Below are 14261 nucleotides of genomic sequence, written 5' to 3' on the forward strand. Positions count from 1 at the left end.
GCGCTGCTGGAAGAAGAGCAGCTCAGGGTTTCTTGCAGACTACAACTCCCAGAAGCCTCCGCCGTCGAAGAGGGTTGCCACGGAGATGGAGATCAACAGGCACTGCAGACTAGGGAGCGAAAAGGCAGGGAGGTGAGCCGACGAGGATGGGCGGGATGGGGAGACTTTTGTAGGCTGAAGAGGAAACACTGGTCGATGGGAAGGGAGGAAACCCATGTGCCGTTGCATGTACGATGCACACACACGCACCCCGCTTCGTATGCTGCATGCATCTTGCAGTTATTTTCTTAATGGCCAGCCGGGGTGTGCATTCAGTGGGCTTGCCAGGTCGCCCCCTCCCTTTCCAGGGCCGTCGAGATACCCCAGGGTTTCATGAAACCCTGGTTGAGAAAGCCTGATCTAAAGGAGCGAACCGCAGACCAGGAAGAGGGGGTTCTGTGTTCTCCAGAGCAGGGTTGCCATCTCTGGCAGGGGAAATTTCTGGAGTCTGGTGGGGTGTAGAGAAGGGAGGGAGTTCAGCAGGGTATAATGCCATAGCAACTCCCCTCAAGAGCAGCCGTTTTCTCCAGGGAACTGATCTCTGTTGTCCGGGGATCAGTTGTAAGTCTGGGAGATCTCTAGTCCCGGGGGCAGGGTGCTTCTGCAAACAGCCAGCCTGCCAGCTGCATTGGGCCACCCCATGCAGTGACTTGGCAGATGTGCAAATCTAGAATGGCAGGTCCAGGGGAAGTCAAACTGCGGCCCTCCAGATGTCCATGGGAATTGTAGTCCATGGACATCTGGAGGGCCGCGGTTTGACTACCCCTGGGTTAACCTATAGACAAAGAATACAGGTTCCCAACCCCACCACAATGAGGAGGACTGAGGGTGCTCAGAGCAGCGTCCTTCATCCTTTTCTCCATAGAGGAGCCCCTGAAATATTTGTAAGGCTTCAATGAACCTTGGAACTGGGATAGAAGTGTGGCCAAATCCATTAAGGCAGGGGGTGCCCCTGGGACTCCTGAGAGCCCTGGCTGGGAATCCTCGGTCTTTAAAGTTGTTTAATGGGTGGAAAGGCAAAGGGAGATTAGGAAGTCCTGAACAGGCATTTCCAACCAGTTCATCCTCCCTGCACCCATGACAATTCCTTGCTGGTCTAGCTTGCCTCTTTGATTGATAATGGTGTTGCCCTTCTGATATATTTTAAGTGTAATGAGTAGGGTTGCCAGCTTCCAGGTGATGGCTGGAGATTTCCTGGGATTACAGTTTCCCTGGAGAAAATGGCTGCTTTGGAATTTGGACTCCATGGGACTGAAGAACCTCCCTTTCCCAAACTCTGCTCTTCTTAGGTTCCACCCCCGAAATATCCAGGTATTTCCCAACCTGGAGCTGGCAACCCTAGCAACAGTAGAACTGGTGACTAGTCATGCAATGGCTCAGACTTATGTAGAAGCTCCTGGTTCCCTGTTTGGGTCAGAAGTTATCTAGCACAAAAGGAAAGCGGGCTAGCGATACTTTCCTGGCAGGGCTAAGCTGGAAAAAAGAGGCATGCACATTTCATGGACTTAACCTTCCTGCATAATTTTCATTCTTTCCTCCCCAACAATCTCTGATAAAGGGAATCTTTGAGGCTCTGTTTTCAGCGGTTATCTTGGCAGAATGCAAAAACAAACTCCACCGTGGACAGGCTGACCAGGACTAAACTTGCGAGCTCTCGTTGCTTTTGGCTGCTGTTCCTTGAAATGTTGGGATTTGGGAATCTCCCTTCTAATAGCAACGGGTTGGGGGGGGGGTGATGGAGGAGGCCAAAGAGATACGGACTTCTTCCTATATGCCTCAGAGGCCCCAAACCCACACTTTCCACTGTAGTTCCAATTCAGAAACTACAATGGGATGAAATTAATTCAAAAGAAATTCCATCTAAATATCCGGAAGGAATTCCTGACAGTTAAAGCGGTTTCTCAGTGGAACAGGCTTCCTCGGGAGGTGGTGGGTTCTCCATCTTTGGACATTTTTAAACAGAGGCTGGATAGCCATCTGGCAGAGAGGCTGATTCTGTAAAAGCTTAAGGGGGTGGCAGGTTATAGTGGATGAGCAATAAAGTTGTGAGTGTCCTGCATAGTGCAGGGGGTTGGACTAGATGGCCCATGAGGCCCCTTCCAACTCTATTATTCTACGATTCTATTCTATGATTCCAGGACATGGAAGTACTTCCTAATCAGGATCAATCCACGCATGGGACCTGCTCAGTCCACCCCTTCTGCCATCTGCAGGGCATTGCCAAGTCTCTTGCCTTTGGGGGCGACGTGAGAATCAAACGGTGCTACTGCCCCCCCCCAAGCCCAACTTAGTTCCAGGGTGTAATGCGGCAAAACAGGACAAACACTGGTGCATGTGTGAATGCTTTTGCAATCCACTGTTCCTCCCCATTCCATTCTATCACTGGCCATTCCTCCACTTCTGGATGGCAGAGAACATAAATAGAATGATGATACCAACGTCTGTGTAGTCACACAATGTAACACATCTTGACGTTGCATTGTTCAAGAGTGCAAAAACAACATCTGCTTTTGAGCTTGTCTCTGAGACTTATTTTCATTGTTTCCCTTTTTTGATTAGGGGAGGCAGGATTATTACTATTACTATTACTATTACTATTACTATTACTATTACTATTACTATTACTATTACTATTACTATTACTATTACTATTACTATTACTATTACTATTACTATTACTATTACTATTACTATTACTATTACTATGTTGTTTTTGTTAGTGGAATCTCAACATTCTGATGTTTTTGCAGTGTCTCCATGGATCGTTGTTTTGCAAAAACCTGAACTGACCCATAACCTACCTTGTAATCTTTTTGAAGGGAATCATGTTAAACCTTTTCTAAAAGAACAAACTGTGAGTCCCGGGGCACCCTTAAGACCAACCAAGTTTTATTCGAGGTGTGAGCTTCTTTGTACACACGCACTTCCTTCCGCTACTTCAGAGCAGCACAATGACCCACCTGAAACTTTTCTAAAAGAATTACTTAATTGCCTGGTTTCCAGACCTGCATTTTCCATTCATTTTAATGGGAATTGCACAGGAGATGTTTCTGGTGAATTGTGCTCTTCGCTTTTAATCACCTTTGATTTCAACAGCTGCTTCTGACAGGATTTCTCAACTGCTTGCATAGACAGAAACAGCAGAATGGAAGACGTGGGAGAGAAGGAGCAGAAAATGTTGGAGAAATTGGAGGAGGAAGAAGAGGCTGAGGAAGGGGAGGAGGAAGAAGTATTTAGTTCCTTTAGTCTCCATGATGAGGTCCGTGACTTAGAAGATCAGCTGTCACAGATCCATGTCCATCTTCCTGAAGCTGTTTCGTAAGTTGTGCATGTGTTTGTACACACATAACTGGACACACCAGCCTTGCCCCTGACCTCTTTTCCAGTTTGGCTGATATTTTGGAAGACCAGTCTAGATTAAGAAGGATCTTGAAGGGCTGTCAAAGGTGCTTCCAACAGGAATGTTTTACTGCATTTTGATTTCTTTATAGCAGAACAGTGCTGGGAGCAGCTGCATTCTCTCCAGAGGTGGCCAAAGTGTGGCTCTCCAGATGTCCCTGCTGCTGGCAGAGGATCATGGGAATTGTAGTTCATGGACACTGGGAGAGCCACACTTTAGTCTCCCCTGCTAGTGTTTTCAAATTATAATGATGTATTGCCAAAATGTACTTGTTCACAACTTTTATTTAAAAGAGAGAGTATGTGGCCCTTTATGTTGTGAAATTATGAAAAAGGTGCAGGCTTGCACAGTATAGCAGTCTACAGGAGACTATATTAATGGGGCAAAGAGCAGTTTGGCTATACTACAAGTGAAGGGAACTTTCCTGAAGCCATGAGAAGAAACTCGAAAAAAATGTCAGACAACTTATTTACCATTCTACTTTAAGTATTTTAATTTACTGACCTTTTCAAAACCTTATTCTGCTGTTTTCTATATGATTGTCATTCTGCTTTTTAAATATATGATTGCAAATGTAAATGAAGGATTTGATTGATTGATCTAGCGAATTTGACTGGACTTCCGTTGACACCTCCAATTTGCCGGAATCCTACCGGTCAAACTCTCCTAAGGAACAGTTGCTGCTGCAGGTGGCCGACAATTTCTGCCGACAGTACGCCCACCTCTGCCCTGACCGGGAGCCGCTTTTCCTGCACCCTTTGAACGAGTGCCGTGTGGAAGTAAGCGAGGGGCTATGGATGATGCAAGGGACTTGGTCTGTGCGTTTGGCTGCAGGGACGGGATTTATGTGGAAGCAACCTCAGCTTGGAAGGAAGGCTCGTCAAAGGTTGAGCAACCCAGCTAGGGTTGCCAGCTCCAGGCTGAGAAATACCTGGAGATGATGTGGGTGGAGGAGGGCACTTTTGGGGAGGGATTTCAGTGGGCTATAATGCCACGGAGTTCACCTTCCAAAGCAGCCATTTTCTGCATGGAAACTGATCTCTGTCATCAGGAGATCACTGGTAATACCAAAAGACCTCCAGCCACCATCTGGAGGTTGGTGACCCAAACTCTACATCCCATGAGCCTTGCTAAGCCCCTTGCTCCCTATATTCCAGAGCCTCTAGGGGAAGACCTCCTGGCTCCTCTACCATAGTAGAGAATGGCCAATGCAAACAGCAGACCAGGACACACCTGAGTGGATGGTTCCACATCCCCTATGGAACAAAGGAAGACCTACAGCCAAAGGCAAAGGTCTGCACACCTGGCACACCTGTGGACCAATACAACTGCCTTCCATTTTGACCGATTGTTTTGTGTTTAAAGCTGTCTGTGCCATAGCCCAATGACCCTCCTTAACATGCCCAGTCACCCACAATGGCATTTTCTTGCAGAAATTTGTGAGCACCACAATGCGCCCGACCCTGCTCCCCTACTCCGAGTTGTACGACTGGGACAGCTGCGCCCGTTTTGTGTCCGACTACCTGACTATGGAGCCCCTTCCCTCTCCGATTGCACCGGTGAGATTGGGGGCCTTCCGGAGCCCCTTCCTGCAATGTTACAATTTGCTAGTTTGTATAAGTTAGCTAGGATGCTGTGGAGTGATAGCCTGAGGGGGGGGCGGGGGGGATCCACAGTAAGCAGGGTTCTTTTCCCTGACGGTTAGTGCTTGTCCATGAGAGAAGATGTCGGTTAGTCTAGTCAGGAAAAGGTATTTCTTCTATGTGTTCTATCCCGGTGTAATTTACCTCCTGTTTTGTTAGTAAACTATTTACAAACTTACATGAAACTGAGGGTGTTTTTAGATGAAACGCGGCTGAATCCCAACTGTCGTCCTCTTGATAAGCTCAAAGTCTGACATGATACGGAGGCATCCTGTGTGTCCAAATAAGAACCTGTTGGCTTTTGCCAATTCTGTGAAGAAAATCTTAGAACAAAACACTCTTCTTCCTCCATGCATGTCTGTGTATATTGCGCTAAAAGTGATGGCCGATGATTAGCCGATGAGTCAACTGACAGCTCTTTCATTGATACAGGGTGGATTTTTTAAACACTTTATTTACCAAAAACAAAAAACAACCACCCATCTGTGGCAGATGCTGACTTCTGTCACATTTAAGAGGGGATGCCTTATCTAAGATGGCCTGCTGTGAAACATGGGTGCCCCGCCAGCCTCCCAATAGCTGCCTGTTTCTTCAGAGAACAAAGCTGGACTTACCACAAAGTTCCTTTCTGCTTAGTTCCAGAGTGGCTGACAGGAAAGGATAGAATTGGTATCTTCTCTCAGGAACAGTTTATCTATCATCTTGCACTGGATCATCTTGCAGATCTTGGCGATTACAGAAATCAGAATAAAATTGACAAAAACTATGTACATCCTTATTAAGAATGAAAATCCTTTGTTTTTTCAACAAGAAGCTTCCTGCTATCCCCCAAATAATCTGTCCTTTGAAAAGATTTTCTGATGAACAAACAACATAACAGGAAGCCCAATCCTGCTCTAAACTGCGAGGGACCAGGCATGACCTTCAGAGTTCCCAGAAACAACAGGCAGATTAGAAAATAACCATACATTTCTCTGCTTCTGACTCATGGTGTTTATCTGCCATTATCAAGACACAGGGCAGTGTGTGAGATGGGCCACTGGTCTAGTCTGACATGACTGTTCTAACTAGCGTTGCCAGCTCTGGGTTGGTGAAACTCCTGTAGATTTGGGGTGGAGCCTGGGGAAGAACCTCAGTGGGATGCAATGCCATGGAGTCCTCCCTCCAACCCAGCCACTTTCTCCAGGAAACTGATCTCTGCAGTCTGGAGATGAGTTATAATTCTGGGAGATCTCCAGGCCTCACCTGGAGGCTGGCAACAATAGTTCAAACATTCAGATCCTTTCCTTCTTCCTTTGCAAATCGAATTGAGAAGGATTCAGGATGTTGGGGGTGGGGGGGTGGGAGAGAAGATGAATTTGACAGCAGCATTCGTTTGTCTTTTCTCGGTGTAGCCGGGTTACCTGTACTCCCTGACCACGATCCTGCGCTACCAAAGAGGGAACTGCTTTGACTTCAGCAACTTCCTGTGCTCTCTGCTGATTGGCGCAGGCTACGATGCCTACTGCGTGAACGGCTACGCCACCCGGGAGATCTGCATGATGGATGAGACCAGGGAGGTGTGCCCGATGCAGCGAAGGGCAGAAGAGGTGAGGGCTGGACCAAGACTGGGGGGAAGGGTTTTGAAGAGCCAGACTTCCAGGGCTTTCTTACCCTTGGCCTTGGAACTCAAACTTCTATATCCCGTACAGCTACGTTCCCAAGAAATGATAGACAGGTCCACTAGGGGACAGCAAAGACCTGCTTTTGGTCCAAAGGAGGAACACAGATGTTAAGACCAGTGGCAGAATGGATTGTCCCCCCCCCTCAAGAGTCAAGTCCCTGGTCCCAGAATAATAAATGCACAATCTTTAGGTTTTGTTGTGCAAATGATGCCAATACTTTATAAAAGCATCTACAAAAGGAGCCACCCTTTTGTTTGCTGTCCATTCTTTTCTTTGCTGTCCATTCTTTTCACAGTCTCCGGTCTGAGGGGAAGAGATTTCTATCGGCCACTCTGCACAAACTCCCCCGATACTATTTGCCCCCATAGTTACGCCGTTCATTGGTCATGGCTGTTGATCAAGAGCAATGCTGTATGATGTCCACAAGGAATTCTGGATGTGCATGGGGGGCAGGGGCAGTGATAATTGACCGAGAAGAGATGCTGTCACCAGATGCTGCTGGGCTCTGAGGGGTGGGCTGCTCCCGATTCACCAAGACTCAGCCATCTTGCACTGTGACTCGTTTGCGCTCTAGCGTTGACTCTTGAAGTGAATGAGAAATGGGACTTCTAGCCCCAAAGTGGAATGGCACAGGGTTGGGTGGACACATGCTAACTCCATTTAGTTGAGTTTTTTATTTAGACGGTCTCAGAACAGGACTAGAGCAGAACATGAAGTCTTAATTCCATCCAGACTGGGCTACTGCAATGCCCTCTACTTGAAGTTACTTTTGAAAAATGTTTGAAAGTTGCAGCTAATACAAAACGGCAGCTAGACTGCTGGTAAGGGTCAGCTGTCAGGAGCACATGATCTTGTTATGACACCAGTTCCATGAGGTCCACTCCCAAATGCAATTCCAAGGGTTGTTTTTACCTTTAGAGCTCTACACGGCTTAGAATTAGTATCTGAAGGTCTGTCCACTTCCATATCTTCCTGCCTGGGAATTAATATCACAGGGAAACTCCGTCCTGACTGTCCCACCAATCAAAGAACCTTTTTGCAGGGCCTTCTCAGGAGCAGCCCCATGATGATGGAACCACCTCTCTGGGAAGTCCCGCCTGGCCTCTTACTTTTAATCTTTACAAGGCCATTGAAGATGGTTTTATTTACGACCATACATGATTAATGTGTTAGCTGTCCTAAAGTGCAATTTTACATTTGGAGTTTTAATGTATTTGATGTATGTTATAAACCACCCTGAGCTCTGTATGAAGGAAAGGCTGCCTATAAAGGTTTTAAACAAATGAGGCTTTCTAAACAAGCATTGGCCCCCAGTTATGCATTACTGGCTGCCTCTGAACCAAATGGTGAGCTCCCCCTCACTGGCAGTCTTCAAGCAAAGGTTGGATACACATTTTTCTTGGATGCTTTAGGATGCTTTGGGCTGATCCTGCGCTGAGCAGGGGGTTGGACTAGATGGCCTGTATGGCCCCTTCCAACTATGATTCTGTGATTCAAATGTCATGAGAATCTCTGTGCCAGCCCTTCAGCTTAGAACCCACGTTAACTGCACAGGCACCTTTGAGGCGTGGTGGAACCAGCTTTGCTTTTGCCCTGTGGTCCCAGGTCCAGGTGGAAACCGTGAAAGAGAAGCCAAAGAAGTATGCTGTCAAGCCTCTGCGAGACCTGCGGAGCAAATTCGAGCTGCAGCAGGCAGCCAAGGAGGTAGCGAAAGAGCAGGAGGTGGAGGAGAAGAAGCGGAAAGAAGAGGAAGAAAAGATTGCGGTGAGCAAGCGCTTGCCCATTCTCCTCAGTTGATTTGATTGGTTGATTGTTGATGTGGTTTGCTTCGTTTATACTCCAATGGGGACCAAAAGCGGTTTACACCCAGCAAGCTGCCAAGCAAGGTAGAGATCGGGGTCCTCCAGGGCCCATTCCGCACATGTTGGATAATGCATTTTCAGTGCACTTTAGAAATGGATTATCCTGTTCTGCACAGGAAAATACAGCAGCAACTGAAATTGCATTATCCAATGTGTGCAGAATGGATAATGGATAGAAGAGAGTGTACCACACTGGCTCCTTTGCTGTCCTCACTGAAATGGAGGCATTCCAATAAAAGTGGGGCGAAATCTGAACTGTGTCCCCTGAAGCCACCCTATATGGAGGACTGTTCTGTGGTCTGTGTGAGAACAATGGCCAGATTACCTTTTGTCCTTTACCCTAAATTTCCCATGCCTGTTTTCTGTGAAGTCATCATTTAGTCAAGCCTGATTGGCTATACAGGATTGTGACATCACCTCCTGTTCCGTCCCATAACTGACTGGAGGCAATTATCGTTGGGACGATTTCCAGGAAGGTTTTGTTTGCCCGCCCCCTCCCAGGGATGTCCTCATGCAGGCAACTCTGATTGGCTGCCTAGCGCCGTAACAGTATCGGGTTTTCCATGTGATCCCTGATTGGCTGGGAATCAGTAGGAAGAAGCCATGGCAGACCTGGTAGGGGAGAATGGCATGGAAGTTTAATGGGGAAAAGGTGACCGACCGTGGAATCCTATGGAGAGGTACTGTTAGTCTAAACCCAATGACATCACTCATTAATCTGCACAAGCTTGTAGTGTGAGAATATTTGCCAGGAAGATAACTTTTGCATCCAAATATTGGGTTTTTTCCTCCCAAGAACTGAAACTGGAGGCTGTAAATAAGATTACCCCTTTTCCATCGGATCCTGTAAAAAGTCGCAAGGATTCCATTAAGCATTGCTTTGAATTGGTTTCTCCGATCCCTAGTTTGAATATGAGGTTTTGCTGTTATTAGTCTGCAGCAACGAGGTCCTTGGAAGGAAAGGGAAGAAGCAAGTAGCGGCAGCCACGTTTCAGACCCAGACTTTTGATCCCTGTCTTTCTTTGTGCCTCAGGAGGCGGAGAAGCCCAAGCCGGACCCTCTGTACGGCCTGCGGGTCCATGCCTGGGTCCTGGTTCTTTCGGGCAAGCGTGAGGTTCCAGAGAGCTTCTTCATTGACCCTTTCACAGGAAAAAGCTATGACACCAAACACGATGATTTCCTGGGCATCGAAAGTGTCTGGAACCACCGGAACTACTGGGTCAACATGCAGGACTGCTGGAATGGCTGCAAGGTACCCCCTGTGGATGGGTGGCTGAGAGGTACTCCGGGTGGATTGTTGGTTGGATCTAATGTGCATTGTATCGAGCAACTCTCTTCTATCCAAGACAGGCTTTCTCAACCAGGGTTAATTAATTAATTAGTTTGTGATTCCCTGGTTCATAATGGACAGAATTCAGAGCACATTATCATGGACCGACTGGTCTTTTTACATTACAAAGAAAAATCTTTTTAGAATGTAAACATGGTTGGATAAAGGCCACATAGGGATGAAAACCTTTCTGATACATCCTTTCCTGCTTGGCCCCAATGCAAATTGGAGCAGCATGAGCTTGCAGTTTGCATTTTACAAATGGTCACGGATGCATGGTCTGTTTTGCATCTGTGTGCATCACTCTTGTCTCCGGGAAATGCAGCTATAGATATCTGTAGATACAGACATGACGTTTTGGGGGACTCTCCAGCCTGGCCCTTTTCATCATGCACTCCGCCTGGCAGTCTTTCTCTGAGTCGTTTTGAGGCAGGGCTGGCCAAACTGTGGTCTGTGACCATAGCACAGTGTAGCCCCTGTGCAACTCCCAAAGCAGCAAATGAGGACAGTCCTTGCCTCTTTCCCTAATCGCTGGATAGGAATTGAAGAGGCTCTAGAGCAGGGGTGGCCAAGCGGTGGCTCTCCAGTTGTCCATGGACTACAGTTCCCATGAGCCCCTGACAGCATGGTAATTGTAGCCAGTGAACATCTGGAGAGACACAGTTTGGCCATTCCTGCTCTAGAGGAAGAGGAGAAGGGAAGAAGGCTAAGAGAAGACGAGGGAAGAAGAGAAGAGAAAGGAAGAAGGCTAAGAGAAGTCGAGGGGAGAAGAGAAGAGGAGAAGGTAAGACAGTTAAGAGAAGGTGAGGGAAGGAGCAGAGTAGGGAACTCTCTTAAATGGACATCAAGGCACAGACTGATGAAGTAGTGGGAGCCAGTGTAGTATAGCAGATAGAGTGTCAAGTTGATACTTGGGAGATGCTGGTTCGAATCCCCACTTGCTGGGTTGCCTTGGGCCAGTCTCTCTCTCTCTCATCATTTCAAAGGGAAAATGGAGGAGAGGGGATTCCTATATGGCACCAAGAGATTGAAAGGAGAAGATGGACAGGTAGATGGACGGGGGGGGGGGGGATGACTCACTTCTGCAAGACCCAAGGTAATTTCAGGAGTCTTTTCAGGGAGGAGAAGAGCTTTTTTGTTGTTATGCTCCACTTTTCACTACCTGAAGGAGTCCCAAAGTACCTTTCCCTTCCTCTCCCCGCAACACATACCCTGTGGGGTAGGTGGGGCTGAGAGCGCACTAAGAGAACTCCTCTGCAAGAACAGCCCTAAGAGACCCGTGGCTAGCTCAAGGTCACCCAATCAGACCCAGTTCTCCAGATTACAGGCCGCCTCTCTTTAACCATGACCCTGTGCTGGCTTAGTGCCCTCCCCTCACCCCTGGCTGAAGCGAGGTGTTGTTGCCATGAGGCTCTTCAGATGAAACGGACTCTCGGGGCCCTTGTAATGGTCCCCGCTCCATGTCTTTGGGTGCTGATCTGTCTCTCTTCCCGGGTGACGCCTTGCAGGACCTCGAGTTTGACCTCGGTGACTCAGTCCGGTGGGAGTTTATGCTGCTGGGCACCGACAAGCCTCTCCTGTCACTGCCAAACATAGAGGAGGAGGAGGAAGGCGACGACGAAATGGAAGACTTGGTAAGCCCCTTTTTCTTGAACATGCAAAGCGGCATCATCTGGATCCAGACCCCTCACTACACCTGGATGGCTCTTGAAGAAAGAACCCATACATTGTGGGGGAGGGAGGGGATTAGACTGAAGAAGCTGCTCATGGCAGAACAAAGACGCTGAATGTAAAAGGAGATGAAAGAATGGGAGTTCCTCACTATGCGGGTATTTGACAAGAGATGCCCAACCTCTGCCCACGTCACTATTTGTAGCCCGAAAACCTTAATTCAGGCCACCCCCAGCCCTTGGCCTGAAGGCTCTGGGCTCTTGTTGGGAAGGTACTAAAGCATTTCAGGCTTGGTGCAGGCCGAGAAATAATTGCATGCTGAATCCCAGAATGGGTTCAAAAGAGCAGAAGCCATCTTGCATTGTGCTATTTGACCTTTGGGGAAGCAAGCGTAAAGTTCAGAGTGTTTTTCGGAATCAAAGATCAAAAGTCATTTTGGCTGATACGGGCAAAGCAGCAGTTCTTAGTGTTCTAATGTGTCATCTCTCTGGGTCTCAACAGATGAAGGAAGAGGAATCCAAGGCCTTTGACATGCCAGCATCTTGGGTTGAACCAATCCGAATAACTCCAAAAGGTATTCCTCCTCCCCCCCCCCACTGCATATTACCAACTTGTGAATCAGGAGCTACATGTTTCAGGTGTACTAAGAGGGATGCTTGTCTAAACAGGAGGCCCAGGAATACCAGAACCATAAATGCTTGTGTGTTCGCGTAATGTATATGATTTTAAAAACCACTGAAAACATTGTTTGACAAAGGTGAAACGGCAGGTTCATGGCTGAGTGGTACAGCATCTCCAGTTAAAAGGACCTGGTAGCAGGGGAGGTGAAATACTTTTACCCAAGAAGCTTGAACAACCTTTCTCATCCAGGGCTACGTGAAACCCTGGGGTTTCTTGACAGCTCTGGAAGGGTTCCCCAAACGGATAGGAGTTAATTAAGTGTGTGTGTGTGTGTGTGTGTGTGTGTATGTACATTTTTAATTAGTCAAACATTTTGCTAGCAGAGTGTTTTGTACAATTACAAAAAGTTCATACCCAGCAAACAGTGATCTTATTTCTACTTCTGCTCTGCAGAATTTGAGATGCGGTGTCCCCAAGGCAAGAAGGAGATTTTGTACAAGAACGCCAAGCTGGAGAAATGGGCCCCTTACATGAACAGCAGCGGGTTGGTCAGCCGCCTCACTTTCTACGAGGATCCAGAATGTGAGCACCGTGATAAGAGACGTTGGCCGCTCTGAGCGAGATAAACCATGGCTGCTTCCACAGAGACGTTTATCTCGACTTCCCACCCCAAACTTCCGCTTTTGCGTTTTGGTTTCACATGACATTATCAGGCCGTTGACTGCCCTCCAGATTTCCTTGTCCTTCACAGAGCGTTTTTATTCGATCTCTTCCGTGGAGATGGTACTCAAAAGCAGATTTGGTTGCAGTGTGGATAGGATGATGTAGAGCTATTTAGTTTATTTTTTAAAAAAAGTTTTAAAAACTGTTCTCTTGGCTCAAGGTGATTTACAAGTAGCTGTTGAAATGTTAGAGCAGGGTTTCTCAACCTGGGTTTCGCAAAACCCAGCGAATTTCTTGTATTTCTTGACAGCCCTGGAAGGGTTTCCCGAATAGGCGAGAATTAATTATTTTTAAATATATTTTTAAAAGAGTGTTAAACATTTATTGGGTGATATGCCATATATGGACATGTCGACCCGCCTCCCCTCCCAAAATGGCCAATGATGGGCCTGGAGAGAGTGGGAAGGGGAGGGGCCCCCAGTGGGCGTGTCCACAGCTATGCTTCCCAACCATATTCTGCACATTCATGCCACTTCTGGGAGTTCTAGAAGCCTGAAGCATGTTTCAGGGGTTTCTCAATGGTAAAAAAAGCTGAGAAAGGCTGTGTTAGAGATTAAAAACAGAGGTAAATCCCCCAAATACTTCCTCCCCACTTAAAGATGGCTGCTGCTCATAGCCCAACAAAAGCCCTGGCAAATCAATGTCTTCCAGTTCCTTTTGAAGAACTTCAATGACGGGGGTTTCCTTCCCCTCTTCGGGAAGCCCATTTCAAAGTGTGTGTGTGTGTGGGGGGGGAGTTGTGATAGAAGGTCTGAGCTCTGGTTGATACCAGGTGGCCCACCTTGGGTGGGGGAACAGCCAGAAGGTGGTAGACCACACCAGGTGCAGGGAAATGTATGGGAGGAGAGAGTTCTTAAGATACATGGGCCTCAGACCGCAAAGGGCTTTGAAGGACTTTACTGGGCAAAGGCAGATTGTTTCCTAATCTGTTTCCAGCCCTAAGCCACTGAGACATAATATTCCCCCCTCCTGAACAGATTCCAAAGTGCTGGAGGTGAAGGAATGGTTCAAGAACCGAGAGGACATGATGGAGAGGAAAGAACTGAATAAGCAGACAGAAGTGACTATGGAATTCTTTGCCCCTGGACATGTGCAGGGTCTCAAAGGTACCAAAGCCCTTTAAAGTGTCTTTACTATTGGCCATCAAGGTGGCAGGGGGTGCTGTGTGTGACTCTGAAGCTCTCCAGCCCTGGAACTGACCTGAGAATTTGGCTGCAGCCATACATGATTTGGGAGTATTCTTCTCTTCCCACGCGTACTGTTCCCACTCTAGAATAGACCATGATGTGGGAGCAGAAAGGTATTTAG

The 14261-nt window shown here is 47.5% G+C and overlaps 1 protein-coding gene across 1 annotated transcript in view; it reads left to right on the forward strand.

Moving 5' to 3' along the window:
• DRC7 (dynein regulatory complex subunit 7) overlaps positions 1 to 14261 on the forward strand; it is a 20779-nt gene continuing 6518 nt past the window's right edge. Inside the window, exons 1-11 of the mRNA XM_077310200.1 lie at positions 1 to 132; positions 3171 to 3357; positions 4044 to 4218; positions 4873 to 4998; positions 6477 to 6671; positions 8352 to 8510; positions 9642 to 9860; positions 11447 to 11572; positions 12111 to 12183; positions 12684 to 12812; positions 13931 to 14059. Coding sequence (XP_077166315.1) covers positions 3185 to 3357; positions 4044 to 4218; positions 4873 to 4998; positions 6477 to 6671; positions 8352 to 8510; positions 9642 to 9860; positions 11447 to 11572; positions 12111 to 12183; positions 12684 to 12812; positions 13931 to 14059 — 1504 coding nt within the window. The 5' untranslated portion in view covers positions 1 to 132; positions 3171 to 3184. The remainder of the gene's footprint in view (positions 133 to 3170; positions 3358 to 4043; positions 4219 to 4872; positions 4999 to 6476; positions 6672 to 8351; positions 8511 to 9641; positions 9861 to 11446; positions 11573 to 12110; positions 12184 to 12683; positions 12813 to 13930; positions 14060 to 14261) is intronic.

Source organism: Paroedura picta, chromosome 14 (genome assembly GCF_049243985.1).
Source record: "Paroedura picta isolate Pp20150507F chromosome 14, Ppicta_v3.0, whole genome shotgun sequence".
NCBI lineage: Eukaryota > Metazoa > Chordata > Lepidosauria > Squamata > Gekkonidae > Paroedura > Paroedura picta.